The 23,112-nt window shown below is 40.3% G+C and overlaps 1 protein-coding gene across 4 annotated transcripts in view; it reads left to right on the forward strand.

Moving 5' to 3' along the window:
• CFAP221 (cilia and flagella associated protein 221) overlaps positions 1 to 22,739 on the forward strand; it is a 47,109-nt gene extending 24,370 nt beyond the window's left edge. For 3 of the 4 annotated variants that reach the window (XM_089520187.1, XM_089520188.1, XM_089520189.1), the window contains exons 12-25: positions 2,340 to 2,427; positions 5,412 to 5,501; positions 6,348 to 6,443; positions 8,915 to 9,011; positions 11,942 to 12,075; positions 12,977 to 13,057; positions 13,912 to 14,019; positions 14,139 to 14,288; positions 15,149 to 15,307; positions 15,424 to 15,524; positions 17,308 to 17,400; positions 17,581 to 17,688; positions 18,707 to 18,772; positions 22,493 to 22,739. In XM_089520187.1, the coding sequence (XP_089376313.1) occupies positions 2,340 to 2,427; positions 5,412 to 5,501; positions 6,348 to 6,443; positions 8,915 to 9,011; positions 11,942 to 12,075; positions 12,977 to 13,057; positions 13,912 to 14,019; positions 14,139 to 14,288; positions 15,149 to 15,307; positions 15,424 to 15,524; positions 17,308 to 17,400; positions 17,581 to 17,688; positions 18,707 to 18,772; positions 22,493 to 22,616 (1,495 nt within the window). In that variant the 3' untranslated portion in view covers positions 22,617 to 22,739. The remainder of the gene's footprint in view (positions 1 to 2,339; positions 2,428 to 5,411; positions 5,502 to 6,347; positions 6,444 to 8,914; positions 9,012 to 11,941; positions 12,076 to 12,976; positions 13,058 to 13,911; positions 14,020 to 14,138; positions 14,289 to 15,148; positions 15,308 to 15,423; positions 15,525 to 17,307; positions 17,401 to 17,580; positions 17,689 to 18,706; positions 18,773 to 22,492) is intronic. The other variant, XM_089520190.1, reaches the window with a different exon arrangement.
• The last annotated feature ends 373 nt before the right edge of the window (positions 22,740 to 23,112 follow it).

Here is a 23,112-nt window from a genome sequence, read left to right on the forward strand (position 1 = left end):
TTATTATTATTATCCTGCATCTTCATATGATCGAGGTGGCTCACATCATAAAACCAAAAATACAACAAAATAATCCCACTAACCCTCTTCCCAGAATAAAATCCACAATTTACAATACATCACATTACAAATACAATTAAAATCATTAATCTCAATAAAACAATTAACAAAAGTCGGACATCATAGCCAATCTTAGGACTCTCCAAATCTGTCCAAAACAGAGAGGGTGACTGGGTCAATCAATCAGGGAAGGCCTGTCAGGAGAGGTCCATCTTGACGGCCTTTTTAAAGCTGTCAAGGTTGTCAATATAACATATCTCCTCCAGCAGGCCATTGCATAATTTGGGAGCGGCAGATGAAAAGGCCCTCTGGGAAGTCGTAATCAGCCTGGATTTATTGACTGTAATAGGTTTTTCCCAGATGGCCTAAGTGTGCAGGGCATATTATAGGGAAGGAGGTGATCCTGTAAGTAGGTTGGGCCCAGGCCTTGTAGGGCTTAGTACCAACACCTTGTACTAAGGGATGAACCAATGTGGCTAATCTGCCTTCTCTGTGAAAAGGTGTAGCTGATACATCAGCCACAACTGGGCAAATGCACTCCTGGAAACCACAGCACCACTTGGTACAAGACTACGCCCAATCTATGAACCTGATCTTTCAGAGGGAAAACAACTCCATCTAGAACAGGCTGTGATCCCAGTCCCAGACTGGTTTTCTTATTGATCAGCAGCACTTCCATTTTGTCTGGATTAAGCCTTCAGTGCCATCACAGCCTCATTGGTATCATTTGTAAAGAAGAGATAGAACTAGGTATCTTCAACATATTGATGACACACAGCCCCAAAGCTTCAAATGATCTCTCCTAGCAGCTTCACGTAGATGTTGAAAAACATATGGGACAGTATTGACTCCTGTGGAATCTCACAGGCTTATAGCCAAATGACTAAACAGCAGTCCCACAGCAACATCTTCTGAGAATGTTCAGCCAAGAAAGACTAAATCCACTGCAAAGCAATGCCCGCCCAAGTCCCATATCAGCCATACAACCTAGAAGGATACCATGGTTGATGGTATCAAATGATGCTGAAATATCAAGGAAGACCAATAGGGACTCAGACCCGGTAGAGACTGGCACAAAGCGCCGGCCTGGGGCCAATTTTAGAACTTGGGAGAGTAAAGTATCCACACGCTCCCGAGCCCTACCGCACTGTCCAAGTGCCATCATGGCTCACCCCTGGCCACATGGGGCCCGCCATGATGATGTATGTGTGGCGCAGCACCCAAACAGTGCAGCGCCACATGGACGTCATTGTTGCACACGAGGGTGGCAATGGCGCCCCATGTGCGACCTAAAAAGAACCCACCAGGAGCGGGTTCTTTTTAGGCCTCGCTGAGGCCGCAGCATTTATCTGCTGCGGCCTCCATCTGGGGCAGAAAAGGGCAGCGTCTCGCTGCCCCTTTCTGCCTGTCTGTATCCCCCCTCACTCCCCTTGTCCAACTCCCAGTTAAGTCATCTACCAAGGCTGTTTCTATCCCATAACTAAGCTTGAATCCAGATTGGAATACTGTAGGTCCAGGTAATGTTTCATTAGTAGCCTTATCTTCCATGAAAATAAAAGACACTCTGTTTTCACCAGTCTCCACTGCCCACTGTATCCTTCCCTCACAGACTTGCGACTGAGAGTTGAGAGACTCTGTATCTATGGGGGCTTTGTCACATAGAGCTGCAAAAAAAAAAAAAAAGGCTAAAGTGAAGCCCCTCGTATGATAGAAGCAAAAGTGCTTTTCAGAAAGCTACTGCTGGATACTACGCAATTTGTCTTCAAATTATTCTGATGCTAATATGAATATAGTCATTCAAGGTACACAATTGTGGGGGAAAGGATAAGGCAAACTAGCAAAACATTTAAAAATATGGAGGACAATTCAGCTAGAATTAAGCAACATGAAACTGAGAGGAATTTAGTAGGAGAAACCTTTGTGTGTGGTTAATTGTTCTATTTGAATTAATGGCCCTTAAAAAGCTTAACTTATATATATGTCATGCTCTGAACTTATTTTCTGTAATATAAATAAATAATATTTAAAAATGCTTAACTTTGGAGTGGTCTCCTTATTATAAATCACTTGCATGTAGGATCTTGTAACTGGCTTATAGACTGTTAATTCTTTAATTGAGAAATGTGGGATGAGGTGGTGATTTCTGCAGGTAGGTGGTCTGCAAAAGCTCTGACAGTTTTGTGTTGGATTGCCTTTTCTGTCACATGGAAGCAAACAAACCTTGTCCAACTTGAACCTTTAAGTGAAGACTATTCTCTGTTCTCCCAATTCAAATATAGGCAAGTTCATTTAGGCAAAGATCCAATGTATCCAACTTTTCAGAGGCAACTTCTTGATGACCGACGGAGAGAAGAAGAACTGTACAAGGTTTGGATATCTTTTAATTTTTAAAGTAGCTATCTGGGTTTGTACACTGCAGGCAGCAGCTGGGAACTATTCTGGGATGATGGGGGATAACTCATTTTGTAACTTTAGCAAAACAAGTCAGACTATGGAGCCCAGGACCATCTATCTTGCTGCTTAAAGACTTATCTTGAAGGAAAGCATACACCATCCTCCCTGCCAAGGTTTTCATAATCTGTACATGATCCACTCTTCCATGATTCATAGGGTTCAGATGCTATGCAGGAAGAAAGGGAAATACAGAGGAAGTATAGCAAGCCACTCTGGTATAGTGATTTGAGTATTGTACTGGGACACCAACCAAAGTTTGAATCCTCACTCATCCATAGATACCATAGGCAAGTCTCACTCTCTCAGCCTCAGAGGAAAGAAAAGGCAAACCACTGTAATGATCCCATTCCTGCTCTGAGTAGGAAAGAGGATCCTTGAAGATCATCTAGCTGCCACCACTAATTTAACCCATGTGACTCAGTAAGTCAGTGGAAAGTTACTGATGGATTCCACTAGTATTTTTCCACCTCTGTGGATGTTATACGCACTGAGCAAGGTATGTGAAAAGTGTGGGAAAGAGGAGAAGTTCAAAGGAAAGCTTTATTCTAAGCAAGCAATCAACATTAATATCTTTTACTAATGGAGTTTATTTTACATGAAGGCACCTTCCTTCACAACATATTTAGTGAGAGTTAAAAATAAAATTAAGTCCCTAATGTAACTAGTTAAATATCCCTATTCTATTCACAATGCAGATGGAGTTCTGGATCTTGGATGATCATGGGGGAAGCTGGGAGTTTGGATGCCTTTGTCCATTCTGCAACCAAGCATCCTCTAGGTGAGGCAGATGCCTCAGCCCGTTTTGTTTCTCTTTGTCTCTTGTGGCACCCAGAAGTTTTTGTAACCTCTCACTGGGATGCATGTTGAAGCTTTTGCACTTCTGCTTTACTGGCCATCCTCATTGGACTGTTGGTTTATTTATTTTGCAATCTCTGTTACTCCTCTTGGATGCTATCCCCAATAAATGAAACTTTAAACCAACATATCATTAACCCTTTTTTTTAACCTGGAGGAAACATTATGGCCCTTAGCATTGTTGCTAAGGGCCATAATGGCCATAATGAGAGAGCCCATTATCACATCCTCTCTGAACAAATTCTGCCAAGAAAACTCAATAAGGTCACCTTAGGTCTGTACTCATGGTTGGTACTCTTAGTGCTGTGGCTTCATGACTATAGGGCTGGGAAAACCTCATTATCAGCACATTTGTTTTTAGACTAACTATGCTGCCCTATTCTCACCAAACATTAGAAATCTTTCTTTAGTCTCAAGGGCCCCTGTCCAGTTCCTATCCCTTTACTAGCTATATGGCTCTGTCTTCTTTGCTGTCCGTCGCATTTGGAGGCCTACCTCCACATTGTGGCCATCTTGTAATGCATCCTCCCTACATGACCATTACCTTACTGCCTGCAGCTGGGTTTATTTTGCAGGAATTAACAGTTAGTTATACTTGGTTGTGCTTGAATGGGGTGAGTTCTAATGGAGAGTAAGTAATTAGACCTAGCTTAAGTGTCACTCAGTGACTATCAGATGTCTCTTCTCATTTTAAGGATACATTCAATTACTGTGGTAGTAACCTGTGCTCACTTACCTGGGAGTAAATCCCCTACAAAAGATAGCTGTATTTAGTTCTGAGTAAACCTGTGTAGTATTTGAGCTGCTCAAATTCTATTTATGAGTGCTGGCAGCTTCATTTAAAAGGAAGCAATTTGTGGTGTGTCTGCTAGAACTAACAGGTTGAGTTTCCCTTATCCAGAATTCCAAAATCCAAAATATCCCAATATCCAAAAATTGCCCACATGGATGGCTGAGACAGTGACACCTTTGCTTTCTAACAGCTCAACATACACAAACTGTTTCATGCAGAAAATTATTTTAAAATATTGTGTATAAAATTATTTTCAGGCTATGTGTATAAGGTGTATACAGTATAAGACTTAAATGAATTTCATGCTTAGACTTGTGTCTCATCTCCAAGATATATCATTATATACATGCATATACAGTTGTCCCTCCATATTCGCTAGGGTTAGGGGAACAAGACCCCCGTGAATATAGAAAAACCACAAATAACAAAAACACCATGCTTTTCCCTGAGAGGACACCTCTCTAGTAATCTCTAGGTCCTCCAGTGCAACTCTGTGGTCAATGTCCAATATACACTGACCGTAGAATAGCGCTGGAGTAGCTACAAATGCCTAGTAGAGTGTTCTCTCTAGGAATCTCTAGGTCTTTCAGTGCAACTTTTAGTTAAAGTTGACCACAGAGTTTCACTGGAGGACCTAGATATTCCTAGAGAACATATTAATGAAATCCGTGAATAATCAAAGCCACAAATATGGAGGGATGACTGTATTCCAAAATCTGAAAAACTGCAAAATCTCAAAACACTTCATTTTGGATAAGGGAGACTCAACCTGTATTTTATCCTAACTATCCTGTTGAGAAGCACCCACCTCAGAATAGCAGAAGAAGGAGTGTGTGGCAACAGAATTTCAGCAGAAGGAGTATGGGGGTAGGGAAAGGAGAGAGGATAGTATTACCCACTTGGCTATATTTTGTCTACTTTACAGAAGGAACTCAGGGAGGTGCACACACCAAAATGTATTAGATTCCTGAAAAGTATGGATGTCCAGTTACAATGCCACTTGTAGTTTCCATCAGAAAAACAATAATTTGGCAGCATTTAGGAGCCCTAGTATGAAGAAATTACTGTGTGGGTGGGTGGCATTGGCAAGTGAATTGAACACAAAACTCCTCGCATACAAGATGTTACTGATCAACTCTGTTGGTATTTTGCAAGTTTCTTTAAAAAGAACAATTTTATTTAGCACTAAATGCAAGGCATGAAAAATCTGTTATGCTGATAAGGACATTTGTTTATGGTACCAATCCAGATTAAAAGAGGAGATCCCATTCTAGAGAAAGAATTTCAAAGGAAGTATGTTGAAATCTCTCCCAAACGGATCATCCGAGACATCAGTGAGGTATGCTGGAGTTAAAATAGGTGGGTGGGACTATATTGTAGTCAGTCCAGTGAAGAGAAAGGAGCTGCAAATGCATCTAATTTGCTTAATTTTTCATCTCAGAAAATAGCAATGAAAGAGTATGAACACTGGCAGATGTATTAGAGAATGGGTTAGTTGTCAATAGTGTGTGCATATCTGGAATGATACGAAGGTGTAGTAGCTATCTGGAAAAAATTAATTAAAAAAATTAACTGGATGTCTCTTAGAATTAAGTCATGCATAGTTGGTGCAGAAGAAATGAACTGTAGAGCAGAGTGGGCAAAGAAAAGTGCTGGGGCTGTTTCTGTGAGCCCCTGATAACTGCCTGAAGCTACTATTTTCTGATCAAAAAAAGGTGAATTGACTGTCCTGAAAATCTCCAGGACAGTAAATTAACTTTTTAAGTAGTGTGCAGGGGCCGCCTGCTGAACATTAAAAAGAAAATCCCTGTTTTTTCAAAGCTTGAAATAGGCTCTTGACCATTTCTTGTTTAGGTTTTTTGTTTCAATGTTAGGGACAGTCCATGCAGCCCTCAAAAGGTCCCAGAAGCAGAAAATTAGCTGCCAGACCTGCAGAAATTGCCCACCACCTGTGGTAGTTTTAATTATTGTTTGGCTAAGGCTGTGGTTTTAAGTTATAACTCAGTGGCTTCAGTTATAATGAAGTTGCTAAATTATATTTGGATGTACAATAATTGCAGATAATATTAACCAATATAAGTACGATACTGTTAAGAGGAGCACAGTAACCTCAGGAGTTATTGTTTGACATTCCTAATTATTAACCATTTATGACTCAAAGGTCTGTTTCTGGTGTGTGCTTTAGTGCCCCAAATTTCAGCCTACATTTGATCTCCTGCTTAATAACCCTTGGCGCCACAGGCACTGGACTCTGCGGAGATTCCAACAAGCTGCACGAAAGGTACTGAAACAAATTGCCTCAGGTAAATACATATGCAAATGTGCCAACTACTACAGATGTACTCATCTGTCTGATAGGCTCCCCAGAGTTTGTAGATGTGTGTTACAATTTTTAGAAAGTTTTCTAATACAGCTTTTTGAAAAGCAAGATTTACTCTCTGCTGCAAATGTTTTGACTCTTCCTGTCCATGCATGCATACATGTGTGTACATGCAAACAACACCCTCTTGTCCAAAAAAGCTTTTAATTAATCTGTGTGAAATAGACATTTTTGGTCTAAGACCATTAGATCTTAGACTCACTTACGTGAGATTAGGTTATATTGAATTTAGTGAGACATACTTCTATAGGACTGTGATGTAAATGCACATTATGGGGAACAGTGGGGATAGTCCATATTCTAAATTATGAACTGTGTGTGTGTGTGTGTGTGTGTGTGTGTGTGTGTATGTGTATGTATGGCTTGGGCCCAGGGTACTTGGAGGACCGCCTCTCCCCATATAATCCGCCCCGCACACTTAGGTCAGCCGGGAAGAATTTGTTGAGGATCCCAATGGCAAGATATGTGTCAACCTCGCAAAGGGCCTTTTCCATCTCGGCCCCTAGGATCTGGAACACCCTTCCCGATGAGCTCCGCTCCACCACCTCCCTGGATCTCTTTAAAAAGAGACTTAAAACCTTCTTGTTTCGGCAAGCCTTCCCAGATGCTCTTTGATATCATGTGACTCCCCCCTATATGTACTGTACTATCGACTGCACTCAGCTAGCTTGGATTTGATGTAATGGTTTTAATTTGTATAATTCTAATGTTTTTATTGTAGTTTTATTTATGTATTGCAATTTTTACTCTTTATTTTGTATTTTGTCATTGCAATTTCTATCTGTACACCGTTTTGATCACTGCGGAAAAGCGGTTTATAAATAAAACTTATTATATACACACACACACACACACACACACACACACACACTGTCATAAGACATATGCTGCTATGTTACATCTGTTTTTTATTTCATGTTTATTGTTATTGCTTTACTTTGTATTATTTACATGTTGTTGTTTCTTCTGCCTGTGAGCTGTTACCATCACACCAGAGCAATTTTCCAGGAAAAGTGTAGTCAATGGGAATAAATATGGTACTGATTCCTGGTGCATGGGGGAGAGCCGTACTGGTTCCCAGCATCAGATGCTTAAGAAATATTGTCATAGGTCAGATTCCATATGTTTAAGGCCATTCAATGGTTTGTGTCAACTTTAGAGTTGATTGATTTCTCTTTCAAGGATTTTTAGTTTGTGGTTCATGGTTATTGTTGTGAGAAACTGCTATGTAGGCATGTAAAGAATACTCAGAGATTTTCTCATCCTCAATGAAAAAGGATGTCTCAGCCCATCAAGACACTTTGTTGTGAAAATGGTCAACTGTTGTGAGATATTAATTTTTTAAAAATATATATATTCATATTTATTTACTTATTTATATTTTGGAATTTTTTCTGAATGATTTGCTCATACAAGAAACCTTGGTTTTGTGTATTAAAACAACATCTTTTACCTAGAAAATAGTTTCTTATGTGCACACTCAGAAAGTAAAAACTGGAGAGCGCCCTGTGAAATCCACAAAGAAAAAGGAAATACACCCCAGAATGCTAAAAGCCTGTTAGGCTATTTTTTTTAGCATCCTGGAACAAGTTTTTCTTTGTGGTCTTCTCTATAAAAGGTATTGTTTCCTTCACAATAATGTGGAAATCATGAAATGTACAACAACAAAATGCACAAAGCATTTTGTAATGTTACCCAACAGGTAGAAGAGTTTTGTAAATCTTTGTTTTACACACCAGAGCAAAATGTCAAGTTTTATATCCCTTTTGCTTCAAAAATCAGCATGTAAAGGGATCTTGTATACCTTCAATATAGGCCTGACCTTGGACCGTCCACTTCATGCATCTGAGGAAGTAGACTCAAGTCTACAAAAGTTCATCATTTCATTCTTCTTTCTTTCAGTTAGCCTCAAAGGTGCTACAAGATTCTTTTACATACTAAGTGTCTGATATTTCTTGTTCTTTTGAATAAAACTATTGCTTTTTCTTTGCACCCACTATTCTTATATAGTGAGATGATAGGATGATTACTCTCCTTTTTATTCTCAAATCTAAAAAGTGAATCTCTGTATTACTGTAATCAAAATGAAATGTATGTATGTATGTTTGTATTTAATGTACACTTGAAGCAGGACTTGCCCCCAAGAACACAAGAGCTGATTGGCTCTCACTTGTAAATTTTTTCAAGGTACCATGAGATTCTTTTGTCTACACATGTTCTAAAACTCTGAAGTGTGGAGGCATACATTTTTTTAAAATGAGGGAAATTATACACATAGAAATACCTCATAAAGCCTTGCAAGTTTCAAAAACAAACAGCACTTATGTAGTTACTGAAAATTCACTGAACAAAATTCTTAATTACTCTCCTAGATCCTTCTTCAATGCCGGCTCAAACATGTGATAAAAAGGCTGCACGGAGTATTTAAGGCTATTAAAGCACAAGAGATGGAGGATGCATTCATATCAGGTAAATCGCCTGAAGGTTTTTGTTTTCACTTTCATTTTTTATTTTGCTCTGCATAGTACAGTGACCCCTCCAAATTTGTTAGGGTTAGGGGCACAGGAGCACTGTGAAAGTGGAAACTCCCCAAATAAAAAACCATTGTGTGTTTTTTAATCTGAGAGAGCCCCTCTCTTTGAATCTCTAAGTCCTCCAGCTCAACTCTATGGTCAACTTTTGACAGGGGAGGGGGGGCTAAAATTCTTAAAGAAGTGTTCTCTCTAGAAATCTCTAGGTCTTCCAGCATGACTCTGTGGTCAATAACTGGTGAAAGTTGACCATAGAATTGTGCTGGAGGTCCTAGAGAGAACATATTAATCGAAGCTGCTAGTAATCAAAACTGCAAAAGTCAAGGCCACAGTTGTGGAGAGCCAATTGTGGGTTTTTTCACATTATGAAGGACAATGATGGCAGCCCAGAAAAGATGCCTTGACATGCTGAATCAGTTCATAGGACCATGGAATCATAGAGTTGGAAGGAGCCTCATGGGCCAACAAGTCCAAACTCCTGCTTAATGGAGCATCTCCAGCTAAAGCATTCCTAGCAGGGAGCTGTCCAGCCTCTTTTTGAAGACATCCAGGGAAGGAGACCCTACCACCTCTCTAGGCAATTGGTTCCATTGCCAAACCACTCTTGCTGACAACATATTCCTTCTAATATTTGATTGAAATCTATCCTCTTCTGATTTAAAACCTTTAGACCTGGTCCTGTCCTCTGGGGCATAAGAAAGTAGGCCTGCCCCCTCTCACTGTGACAACTCTTCAGATATTTAAACAGTGCTGACATATCACTTCTCAAGCTTCTTTTCGCCAGACTAAGCATGCCTGAGTCTTTCAACCTTTCCCCATATGTTTTGTTTGCCAAACCTCTTATCAACCTTTTTGTCTTTATCTGAGCCTGTTCTGACTTGTCTATATTGTTCTTAAAATAAAGCACCCATAACTGGAGCAGCCTGACCAGTGCAGAATATAGTGGGAATATTACTTCCCTTGACTTGGAAACTATAGTTGTATTAATGCAGGTTAAAATAGTGTTGACTTCTTTGCTGCAGAATCCCTCTGCTGGCTGATACTCAATTTATGACCAACAATAATCCCAAGGTCCTTTTTTTACAGGTAGTATTGCTGAACTATGTATCCCTCATCCCACACCTGTGCATTTGATTTTTGTGGGCAAAATGTAGAATTTTGTATTTGTCTTTTTTGAATTTCACATTATTAATTTCTTCCCAATTTTCCAGTTTATAAGGTCCTTTTAAATTCTGTTCCTATCTTAGAATCATAGAGATGGAAGAAACCCCAAAGGCCATGCAATCCAACCTCCTCCCATGAAGGAACTCACAATCAAAGCACTCCCAACAGATGGCTAGTCTTTGTTTAAAAACCTCAAAAGAAGGAGAATCCTCCTCTATCCGAGGCAGTGTGTGTTCCACTGTCAAACACCTCTTACTGTCAGGAAGTTCTTTCTAATTTTGAGATAGAATCTCTTTTCCTGTAGCTTGCATTCATTGTTCCAGGTCTTATACCCGGGAGTAGCAGAAAACAAGCTTGCTCCATCCTCAATATGACAGTTTCAAATATTTAAACAGGATTATCATATCACCTCTTAACCTTCTCTTCTCCAGGCTAAACATACCCAGTTCCCTAAGTCTCTCCTCATAAGGCATGGTTTCCAGACCCCTCACCATTGTGGTCATCCTCCTCTGGACACACTCCTTCTCAACTTCTCAACATCCTTTTTTAATTGTGCCCAGAACTGGACACAGTATTCTAGTCGAGGCCTGACCAAAGCCGAATAGAGTGGCAGTATTACTTCCATTGATCTAGACTCTATACTTGCGTTAATGCAGCCTAAAATCGCACTGACTTTTTTAGCTGCTACATCAGACTATTGACTCATGTTCAACTTGTGGTCTACTAGGACTCCTAGATGCCTTTCACATATAATCTTGTTAAGACAGGTGCTCCCCATCCTATATCTATACATTTCATTTTCTCTGCCTAAGTAGTATCATACATTTCTCCCTGTTTAAATTCATTTTGTTAGTTTCTAATCTATTAAGGTAATTTTGAATTTTGATCCTCTCCTTTGGGGTACCAGCTACTCCTGCTAATTTGGTGTCAGTCTCCCAATGTATTAGCAACCTTTTCCAGTTTTGTATCATCTACAAACTTGATAAAGATTCCTCCAGCCTGTCATTTAGGTCACTAATAAAAATGTTGAAGAATAATGGCCCTAGGACAGGCACTCCACTCGAGACCTCCTTCCAGTTTGAAGCACATCCACTGATGATGACTCTATGAGCACAATTTTCCAACTGATTATGGATCCATCTTAGGGTGTTTCCATCTATTCCATATTTACTCATTTTGCTCATTAAAATATTATATGGGACCTTATGAAATGCTTTGCTGAAATCCAGATAAATGACATGTACACCATTCCCGCCATCTACTAAATAATGACCTAATATTTCTTTAAAAAGATATAAGATTAGTTGGACTAGCTCATGAGTTCTTACATGATAAAATCTTACAGTACTTTATGCCAGAACAGCTAAGAAAATGGCTTCCACAGTCTTGCCCTTCAGGATATGCAGTATGCTGATGCCACCTGTCCTCTGCAGCTTGGTTATAATGACAAGTACTGAGACAGTAAAAGAAGTAGGGATAGCATTATTTGCTTTGTTATCATAGAAGTGCAAAAATGGGGTAAACAAATATGGGAGCACAATTGATGGGGAGGGAACTTGTCCCTTTTTTCTAAGTTTTGAGGCAAAGATGTGGTATGCCATGTGAACAATGATGTCCTGGTTCATTTAGAGCAGGAGACAGAAGTGATGGATTATTCACACATATTGCACTTCATGAGTTTACTATTCTTCCTTTATACAACAGAATGCAGTAGCTTCAAAACACCCAGCATAGCAGCCATAAGTGAGGAGAAGAGAGTGTCTTTTGTCCTGACTGCCAGTCGTGTACTGCCTTCCGAATTCCCCACTTATAATCCTCCTCGATGGGCTGATGATCTGGTAGGTACTGTTTTGATACTGACAATGATAAATGTGTTATTAAAGGAGGGGGAACTCTGTTTCTTGGCTTTAGCAACCACTTCCTTTGGCTATAGAACTGACATTGACAAGGCTGTCAAGTCAAGTGATCAGCAACAGCAGCAATAACAACAAAATGTTTTCTGAAAAATGGACTACTGCCATGACCAGATTACAGTAAATCCAAGAAGTCTTATGGAACTGGATAGAGAGGCTTCAAGGTGGTAGATAGCAATGAGAGTCTAGTAAAGAATGGGAAGAAATTCCCTTTGAAGTAAAGAGAAGATGGGTTTCTGGAACTTGTTATTTTCTCAGGCAACCTTTCCTAACATACTGTCTTCCATCAGATGTGACTCCCATCAGATCACTTCTCTGTTACCAGCATGTTCCCATCTTCTAGAAGTGCCTTCCTCTCCCTTTTTGGTTTCATGACCCAGGTTGGCTTTTCTTTGGAGAAGGCAAAAATCAGAGGGGACCGCTCTGTGAATATATTACCTGGGATGGGTTAGGAAGCAAGAAGGCTAAGCGAGCTGCTTCACAGCATCCCCTCTCATTTACAAAAGGAGAGACACTTGGAAGCACCAACACTGGGAGTGTGTTGCATAGCCTCTCTATCAATAGCTGTTGGTCCTTGTCTCCCATTCACTACATGAACCTGCTGCCACTCCTTTTGGTCTGAACGTGCCACTTTCTCATGTGATGGGCATTCAGCTAGTTCCTTGAATGTATTTTCATGAGGTTTGGTAAACTAAGACAGTATAGCAAATAAAACCAATGATAAGGTTAAAATTGCACTAAAAAACCCGAACACTTCAGTCTTCCAATACTTGTGATTTTAGGTGGGCAACAACAACAAAGTATCTTCTTACATACTTTTTTTAAGGCACCAGAGGTTCTTGGTATTGTTCCTGTGAAGTCTGCACAAGTTAAAATCAAACAACTTCACCACTTCTATGAACTAAAGGTTAGTAGATACTGTCAGTTATTACAGTATATCTTTTTCTGTGTTGTACTTAATGCATTTTGATAGAAAAAGATGTTTAGGAGCAGCATGATCAAGAACAGATAAGTGTTAGTGGCCCATCTCTAATTTACCAGGGATTGAATGATTGATTGATTTAGTGGCAGGGAGAGTGCAGTGAGGAGCTGATCTGGAAAGTGTTCTTGTCAAGTGTTCTCTTTATACAGTGTTATATGAAGGTACTGGAACTATATCTTATTCAATGTAATAACACAAACTGATATTTAGCTCTGTGTGTGTGTGTGTGCGCGCGCGCACACACACACGCGTACACATGTGAGCGTGCATGCGTCAAGTCACCTGTCAATTTATCGGAACCCCATGAATATCATATGGTTTTCTTAGGAAATTAATCACCCTGGATGCAGCAGTCATCGAAGTCACTCCGGTCTCCTCATCTTCACCTAATTCCTTTGGTTGATTGCGAGCAGGGAGTAGCAGGAGGAGAGCAGAACCAAGCCTTTCCTGCCTTGCCTACTCATTTGCCTTTGCAAAAGCATGTCTTCCAGAGCCTTTCTGAATTCACTCACTCAAATCCCCTACCCTACAGGCACACGTTTGGACAAATAGAATAATTTCCAGCTCCTCCCTCTACCACACCCAAGCAGTCCTCCCCCCCTCTGCTGGATAACACGTGTTTTTTCTCTCCTGACCTTCAATGTTAGAATTTTGTAATATGTAACTGAAAACAGGGTGTGCATCCTTATAGTATACATTCTTTAAAAAAATCATTGGGATAGATGCATTTGATTATTAGGAATAAGCATTTACATTTTTTTCCATTTTTTTGTTCTAAGGTCCCTCAGCATTTCATGCTCATGGGATATCAGCCATTTTGCATACACCAGGCAGCAACCAGTTACAGTATTCCAAAGTATTCTCAAACTCTGAAGATAGGTGCAGAGGTAACCAGTCACTCCATTCTTATTATTTTTTCCTTCCACTGTTATGTCTTCTTTGTTTCATAGGGTGGGGGAATAAAAAGAAAACCATTCCAAAACACACATGTTTTGTCTTCATTCAGGAAGAACTTATCCCAGTCATACCTGTTTCAGAAGAAAAACACCAGTTGGACTTGATAGCAGGAGAGGAGGAACTAGACACCTCTCTGCTTAACATTAAAGCTCCTGAAACTTTGTTACATCCTCCAAATGATTATCCACTTCAAGTTTTTGTGAGTAACAAATGAACAGCTCAGGAAAACCGCCCTGAAGAAAGAATGAAGAACACAGGAATATGCAGTTAGATTGTTCTTGCATAATTTGAACACCGTTATCTTAGAGCATTTGTAGACATTCACACACCTGGTCCTTACCTTTGGTGACATTGCACCAAAGCTGAGGTACAGTTCAACCCAGGTTTTATATTGTCTTGCATTTATTATCTCACACCCTTCTTCCAATACTGGCTAACAAAATACTGTCAACTGTAAAAGAAAATATCCTTAAAATGACAGTAGTTCAGGTATAGTAAAACAACAGTAATAAAACTCTTCAGGGCTGCACCAAAAGCCCTCACATCAAGATCCTGAAGTCAGAATAAATAAAAATATCTTCAGCCATGGTGTGAATAATTAAACTGTGGGACGAGGCTAATGTAACCTCCTAGGAGTTTCTACAGACTAGAGTGCCCACCCTGTAGGTTCTCTGCCTGTGATCTAGGACATTACTAAAACATAGGTCACTGATGTCTGAGATCTTTTGGTCTTCTGTTGCTCACTGCACTTTCACATTGAGGGGTTAGCACAAGGAAAATTAAAGAAACATCAGAGCTGGACTGTGGAAGGTTACAAATCATTGGAGCACTAGACCAAGAATTAACCTTTTCTTTCTGCAAACCTAAATACTTCATTCTGACCAGTGTGATTTACTAGTTCCTTTTGGATTACCTAACCTTTAAAAGAAGCAAAAATTCAGCAAAAAATAAGAAGGTCCCATTAGGATTTTCATTCTGTAGTTTACAAATTGTGTGTGCCATATTCATTCAATCAAATTCAGATTGTCTTGTTTCAGTGCCACTCTTTTTACTTTTCAGAATCCTAGCCCAGGACTGTATGAGTTCAAGTCACCGTTACCTTACACAGAAAGTAGCATCGAGTATCATATTTGCCCTGTTCCAAAATATACACTCACAAGGAAATACCCACTAAAATCCAGCATTCCAGTTAATCAAAAGAAATTCCTCCACCACAAGGTAATGTCTGTTTGAAGTTACAGGGGCCCTAACTGGTGGAATTTTTTACTTCTTGGATTGGCAAAGAGAGCTAGCAGCTTTTCCTGATGGTGGATGTGACTTTGTACTCATTTCAGGAAATAATCCCTGGTGTAAGCAACTGGAAGAAGTTCCCTTCAGTGATTAATTCGATTTTACCTAATGTGCCAGCTCTGAATGGCATACCAGTACCATTCTGGTAAGAAAGAACAATCATGTTTGTCAAAGCTTTATCACCTTAACTTTATTGCCCTAAGTGACCCTCTTCCACCGGGAGTAGCCTTGGAAACAACATCCAGAGTGTCAGAAACGCTGCTTGGAAGTAACTGGCTTCTGACACGGAACGCCTTTGTCAAGGCATTTCTGGATGTAAACATTATATTTTTCATTCATATCCTGCTCTTCAGCCAAAAAGGGCAGCTTAAAGCAACCAGTGAGAAACAAGGAAGATATTATTGGCCTATCTCAGACAGGTCCCTTGGTCTGGCAGATGGACAAACAATACAACCAATCAAGGAGATGTTTGTTTATGTATATTTAATTCAAATTTAAATGCAGAAGTTTGTGTATGTGAAATTATCTTGCATGAATTAGGATAATCCTGTTTGAGGAATTAGAAAATCTGTCTCAATTCTTGTTGCATTTCTTGGAATCCCATCTGTGTTATTATCCTGTCCCTCATTTGTATCTGGTTGAAAGATAGTATTTTTGCTTCATACATGGAGAGAGAACATTTTAGAAAAAACATATTTTTATAATGTGTGCATTTTTGTACATATTTTTCCCATTGACTTAATATTCTGTCCATTTTTTCAGCTGTATACATTTTCATTATATTTAAAAATATTATTGCATCTTTTATTGCGTTGGAGAGAACAATAAGCCCCACACTTCTGTGTGTAGATGAGACAAGATGCATTGGAACTTACAAGTCTCAGGAGCTTTAAAACTTTATAGTTTAGAAAATTTCAAATCCATGAAATACTTTTCCATTCCTATCCTGCTTCCCAGGTACTTAAGAGAAGAGGAAGATGGTTGATGAACAGTTCAAGAGAGGGTTTAGCTCAGCTTACTTTGCTGTTGTTGTATGCTTTCAGATTGTTTCCAATTTATGATGACCCTAAGGCAAATCTATCACAAGGTTTTTTTTACAAAATTTGTTAAGGGGGCATTTGTGATTGCCCTACTCTGAGCCTGAGAGAGTGTAACCTGCCCAAGGTGACCCAATGGGTTTACATGGCCAAGTGAGGGGAGAGAAGCAGGCAAGAAACAACAGGCCTCTGCCTGCCAAGAAGAAGAGCCCTCCTCCCGACCACCATCTTGAGGGGAGAGAAGCAGGCAAGAAACAACAGGCCTCTGCCTGCCAAAAAGAAGAGCCCTCCTCCCGACCACCATCTTGAGGAGAGAGAAGCAAAGTCATGATGCGTTATGTATTGTTAATCTGATATTGGAAACCGCTTTGATCGTCCACGGAAAAGCGGTATACAAATAAAGCTTATTATTATTATTAAGTGGGGATTCTCTGATTTCCCAGATTACTAGTTCAACACTGAGACCACTACACCATACTAGCTCTTTATTTATCAGCAATTTAGGGGCACCAAATAGCTGTGATTAATTTGGGCACTGGACTTAAATATTAAAGGACCACTCTGTGAGCAATAGTTGCTTGACATTAAAGCTAACTCTGCATTGTAGATCTTGTTTACTAGATAGTCATTAGAGATTAAATACTGAAAGGTTGTTCAGGTTGGGGGAAAATGGTAAATCAATGGGTTTGGTATCATATGTGCTATTTTATTTTTATTTTCATTAATAATATCAATAAGTAGGAATTCTTTGAAATAAAAGTTTTGGCAGTGCTTAGAGTATTACACATGAGAACATTGTGTATTATTTTTCTTCAACTGAAGATGAATGGATGTAGATGTTGATGCCAGGAAAATACAGCAGATACAACATTGTCTTTATGTGTTCCACAGCACTGATCCCTATAATGAAGAAATGATGCCAAAAGATGTACCTCCAATTCTGGATGATTTACCAGAGCAAGACAAGGAAAATGTGATTGATGAGTAAGGTTCCTCTTTACTTTTACTTCTAAATAATGTTGTATTTTAAACACTGGAATTTGGACATAGTGTGTCCAAAGGTATGTCTATGTGTTTGGATATAATTTTTTTAATTTCTATAAGCTGAAAATAACAAATGAAACACTCACGTGTCCACAAACAACTTTCTCAATCTATTTTTAGAGTGACAGAAGATAAAGATGCAGTCTTACTTACACCAGAAATGATAAAAGCTGAATTTCCACAGATCGATGTACCAGCAGATGATAGTAAAGTACAAAAAGAAGGAAGGCAAGTTGGTTTCTATGAAAATGTTAAGCAAGCTGTTGAGAATCTGCTGCACTGATTCCTGAGAGGTTTATTGTAAGCAATGCACTTCTAGAATAATAATGCTAGAAGGGGTCTTCTGGTTTAGTCCAACCCCCCTGCTTAATGTAGTGATGCACGACCCTCTTCCCCATGGTGTCCTAGGTTAGTGATTCTTTGGCCTGCTAGATGTTTTGGACTTCAGCTCCCAGAAGCCCTTATCATTGACTATGCACACTGTTTTGGAAGCTGAAACCCAAACTATCTGGAGGACCAAACGTTGAGGATACAAAATCTTAAGCTACCCTTCCACCTCACAGATGGAATTTCTGTTAATTTCCCAATATTAATGCATAATAATTAGGAATGGTTTCACTTGTATGTACAATGAAAATACAGATGAGATGCAAATTGGTTCAGATGTGGAGATTTTATTGGAGAGACGACTATCCTGAAAGGCAGACATGCTTAAGTTGTACAGAATGGTGGTGAGAATTGGTTTTTGGAGTGTGTTCCTCTGATTAGTTTCATTAGTCTAAATTAATGTGTGTGCAGATAGAATCTATAATTCTGTATAAAGGCCCACGTAAACAGTAGATTAAGCCAATATATTTGATGCACAATTTTGTTTGCATCATTTAAATAGCCACGGGGGGGGGGGGGGGGTCAGGATAAGAGGACACACACACACACAAACCAAAGTAATTGCTGTTCTCCCTGGGAGGACAGCTGTTGATGGTATGAATCACAGTTTCTCTCCCAGAAAGAGTAGCAGTTGGACTGGGGGGAATTTTATAGGGACCATGGCACAGGAAGAAAGAGTGAACAAACCACCTCTCTCCATGTCATGGTCCCAATCCTGTTCCTCTCCTCAGTTGTTACTTTAAAAATCATCAGGCAAATTAAGTTCATTCACTTACACCTATTCAAATCAAACACTTGCTTCTCTTACAAAAAGCTGTTTGTATCCTTGTGATAGTTAAGCATTACTTCCTCTTTCTAGTGATGCAAATGGAGATCTTAAAGTTGCTTCCTGCATGTCTCTGAACACTGCAATACCTATTTCCAGGTAAGTGAATAATGTAAATGTTTAAAGACTTTGAATTGAATAGATAATAGAGTTTTGAGTTATCTTTCTGTATTTACTCAGTTATCTGGCCCAGAGCCTATGAGGTAGAAATTCTTCTGTGCTATCAAGACAGGAAAGGAACAAAGTCTACCTACTGCCTCTCTGAAGGAGATTAGATAGTAGACTGAAGGCAGGCAACTGAGTAGTAAAAATCTGCAAATATGAACTGTGAATATCCTCCAGCAGGGCCAGCTCATCACCTTTAACTTGACAGAATGGCAGATGAAACCTTTCTCTTCTCCCTCCCCACTTAGCTGATAGAGCACCTGAGAGTAACCAAGTCATTTTGGCACCTGAGATGCACAAGCTCATGAGCACATTACAACAATCATAAATCAAATAATAATTTTACTGCTCTTTCACACCACCCACAATTAATGGTAGGAGAATAATCTCAACTTTCAAACAGGAGCAGGTGATGCCTTTGAAATGGAACATTGAATCGGATTGTGTTTTGTGACCGAGTCTACTGTACTTAGGTTAGAAGCATATTTCCCATTTTATCATTACAGTGCTATGAAAAAGTAAAACTGATGTTAGTAGGGCGGGCTGTAACTATGGTGGGGGATGTGGGTATTGCTCTTCCACAATAAAAATTCTGCCCTCCCCCTGAAATTTTTCCTCAGCCCCCAAATTTCTTGCATGGGGAAATACAGTGTGAGCCTTCAGAGAAAAGGAGCAGTTGCCAAGGGAATCTGAACACAACAAATAAAAGGGTTCTTATTTGTATGTACTTCTCAAAGTCTCACTCTCCGCCTTACTAGAAATTTGGAGACTGAAGAAAAATTTCATTTAGGAGAAAAAATTCTTATTAGGAGCAATCTTCACACATACCCCATAGCTACATCCCTCTAGGGCAGGTGTGGGAAAAGTGCACCCCCTAGGATGGTTTGTGGTGTCTCCAGGGATGAAAAACAATTTGCAAATATTTCCCCCCATCAATTGCCCTCTATAGTGTGTGGAAGACATTTCCATACTGTTTGGGGAGGAATCTGGACCAGTTTAGGCTCCAGAGAAATCTTTTTTGAAACAGGAAGTGAACAAAAAGTTACTTCTGCTCATTTCTTGTTTTTTAAAAAAGCTTCTCCTGGGCCTAAAATGGCCCAAGAAGGGCCAAAACATAGCAAAACTGCCTCCTTTGTTCCCTAGCAGGGTAAATTTGGGGGGAGGAACCCTTTCTGAGGGGTTGGGAGGTTGGCAGAGAAGGGTGTGGTGAGAGTTCAGTGGTCATCCAAGGTCTCTTGGAAGATCATTGTGGCCCCATAGCCTTCCACAGTTGTCCATCCCTGCTGTAGGGCCTAGAAAAAGAAAGCTGGAATACACACTGAAAGTTACCTAATCTTGCCCTCTTAAATAGTGTAAAGTAGACACATTTATATAATTGTCTGGCTGCTCTCATATTGTACTAAGTATTATTCTAGTCTAGGATTCAGCAGGACAGCCTTCTCTAGCTTGGCTGGGGGCTTCTTCTTTGTTTAAAAAATTCTAGTTTCAAGGGTGTAGAGAGAAATGTGAAAACTGAAGAACACTAAGGCCCGTTACATACGGGCTAAAAAGTACGCGCGGAGCGCATACTAGGGTTAAGACAGGGTGGTGCTTCTGCACCGCCCTAACCCTAGTGCGCGCTGTGCGCGCACAAAATGACGGCAGCCGTTTCACACAGCCGCCGCCATCGATACGTGATGACCGCACCGCCTCCAAACGAGGTGGCGCGGTTGTGACGTATTGGGGTCACGGCAGGGCGCCTAGGGCGCCCTTTCCGCAACCCCGGAAGGAGCTCCGTTTCGGAGCTCCTTCCTGGTTTGGTCCACTGGGCGCAGCCTTCAGACGGCTGCGCCTAGCAGACCAAAGGAGAAAGGGGCCAAGCAGCCCCTTTCTCCTTCTCCCCGCCGCCGCAGGGTATCCTTGGGGCTTGAAGCCCCAAGGACACCCCTTTCCAGGCTGTGGGGAAGGGGCCTTTTGCCGCTTCCCCGCAGCCTGGAAAGCGGCGGATCGGGGCTTCAGCTGCTGCCGCTCTGGCCACTGAGGCCCCGATCCGGCGGGGAAAGGTGCGCCTACAGGCCACCCCTAAGGGGCGGTCTGTAACGCGCCTAAGTACCAATCAGAAGAAGGTTGCAGGTAACTTCTAGGGAAAAGTCTTTCTGTCCATTTTTATGATCTGCAGGTTGTTTTCCAGGTCTGTATACACATTCTCTGGGATACATACTCCAACTTAGAGTGATCCTAAGATGAACCTATCATAGGTTTTTCATGATAAAGATTTTTCAGAAGGGGTTTGCCTTTGACACCCTTTGAGGCTGAGAGAGTATGACTTGCCCAGGGTCACCCTGCCAATTTCTGTGGCTGAGCAGGTATTCGAAGCCTGGCCTCCAGAGTCATAGTCACTCAAACCACGACACCATGACAGCTCTGCCTCCTCTGTGTACAGGTACAGAATAAAATATATGTATCTAGACAGAGATAGTAAGTTCTTGGTATAACATCAAGACTGGCCAAGAGTAAATATGAGGTAGGCGTTAAAAGCAGTGGCAAATCTTAAGATTGTGACTTGCCATTATGTACTTGAATAAAGAGAGGAAGTGAACAATATGACTACTGACATCAGGGAGACAGTGTGCAAAAGATGATAGATTTTAGTGGATCAATTTCTTGTTATGATGAAAGTATTTTTAAAGGTTCCTCTGAATTCCTAAGTGAAAGATATATGCTTATTTTTTATTTTTTTGTTCTGAGATGATATTAGCAAAATTCTCTGGTGCATCAAACAACTTCATCTGTACTTGGAACTACTTATACACTCAGCCAGGATCCGCAGCCAAGCAGAAGTTGGTTGATTAGTGTACCTGAATGATATATTTATTAAAACATCATTGTTATGCACCTAGAAATGTAAAGTGGTAATAAGTGAACTGCTGTTTGTGGAAGATAATCCAATGGGTTCTCTACTGTGTACCAGATGTATACCAAAATTTCATCTTACTTGGGTGTGGTACAGAGCGCCAAAAAGAGGAGCTAAGGAGGCGCCTCTCCTAGCTCCACAGCAGCGCCGCAGCAACCACATTGTGCGACGCTGCTGTGCAGCAAGAAAGGAGCGTGCGGAAGTGGCTCCTTTTTTGCGGCGTACTTGCACAAAAGCGCTATCGATGGCACAATGACGTGCCAGCAGCACAGCCCCGTTTGGATGCTGCGCTGCTCGCACGTCATTGCAGCGCGCACCATCTGAGTGGTGCCGCGCAGCTGCAGCACGCCCATGATGTGCTAGGGTTGCAGGGCATGTGGATGCCCCGCCCCCAAGCAACCCTAGCACGTCATGGGCGCACTGCAAAGGGCCCATCTGTACTGGGCCTTGGTTAGTGGAGTGAACCATTCCATACTTCAGTTTCCTGAAGGTAGTTTCAGACAGCCTCAGATCATTGGTCCTGAAATGCGATAGCCTTCTACCTGTCACAGTTCAGTTCATGTTTATTATGGTCATAAACCAACACAACCTGTCATAGTCCACATAACATAACTTTCCAACATTAATCCCTCTTCCTAATAATTTGAATATACTCAGTCTAATAGTTATTTCTGTTCAGTATTGCCTCTTTCAGACCTAAAATCAATTTACTGTAGTACACTTGGATGTAAGTCCTGAACTACTCCTTTATCCTTTTTCAGAGATGTAAGAGATATTGTGGACTGGTATGTTCAAACACAGAGCAACATATTTGGACAAAGAGTTGACGAAAATATGGAGAAACTTAAAGAGAAGGCCATTCAGAAGAGCCTAATCCTGAACTAAATGCTCTCTAAATACTTTGGAATGTTGTTTTGCTTGAACATTTTCATAAGTCAACCAAAGTCACTACATTTTTCTATCTTCAACTGAGTTTCTGATTGAAATAAAAAGCATGAGCTATTATAATTTTGTGTAAGCTTTCTTAGCATTGCAAAGTAGATGTTTCATGAATTGGAATATATGCTTGCATTTTCCTCTCACTAACAATGCATTTTGTATTTCAGAGAAGGTATTATGGGTAAGCAATCTTTTGTTCCATAAGTAAGATTTATCCATTACTACAGAAAGGACTGAGTGAAACATTCTAGTGAGCAATAAAATCAGTAGCTGAATGCCATCTTGTCTCCCAGATATTTATTGTTTTACAAAACTTGCTTCTGAGAAAAGTCCATGCAATGTATTCAACAACCAATGCTAATATGTATATGTTTGTCCACACACAAATTTAGTATGAAGCTTTCCCATCTGTTCACAGAGAAAGATTATTTTTATCATACTT

Source organism: Sceloporus occidentalis, unplaced genomic scaffold (assembly GCF_023333645.1).
Source record: "Sceloporus occidentalis isolate IW3139 unplaced genomic scaffold, rSceOcc1.0.p SCAF_4, whole genome shotgun sequence".
NCBI lineage: Eukaryota > Metazoa > Chordata > Lepidosauria > Squamata > Phrynosomatidae > Sceloporus > Sceloporus occidentalis.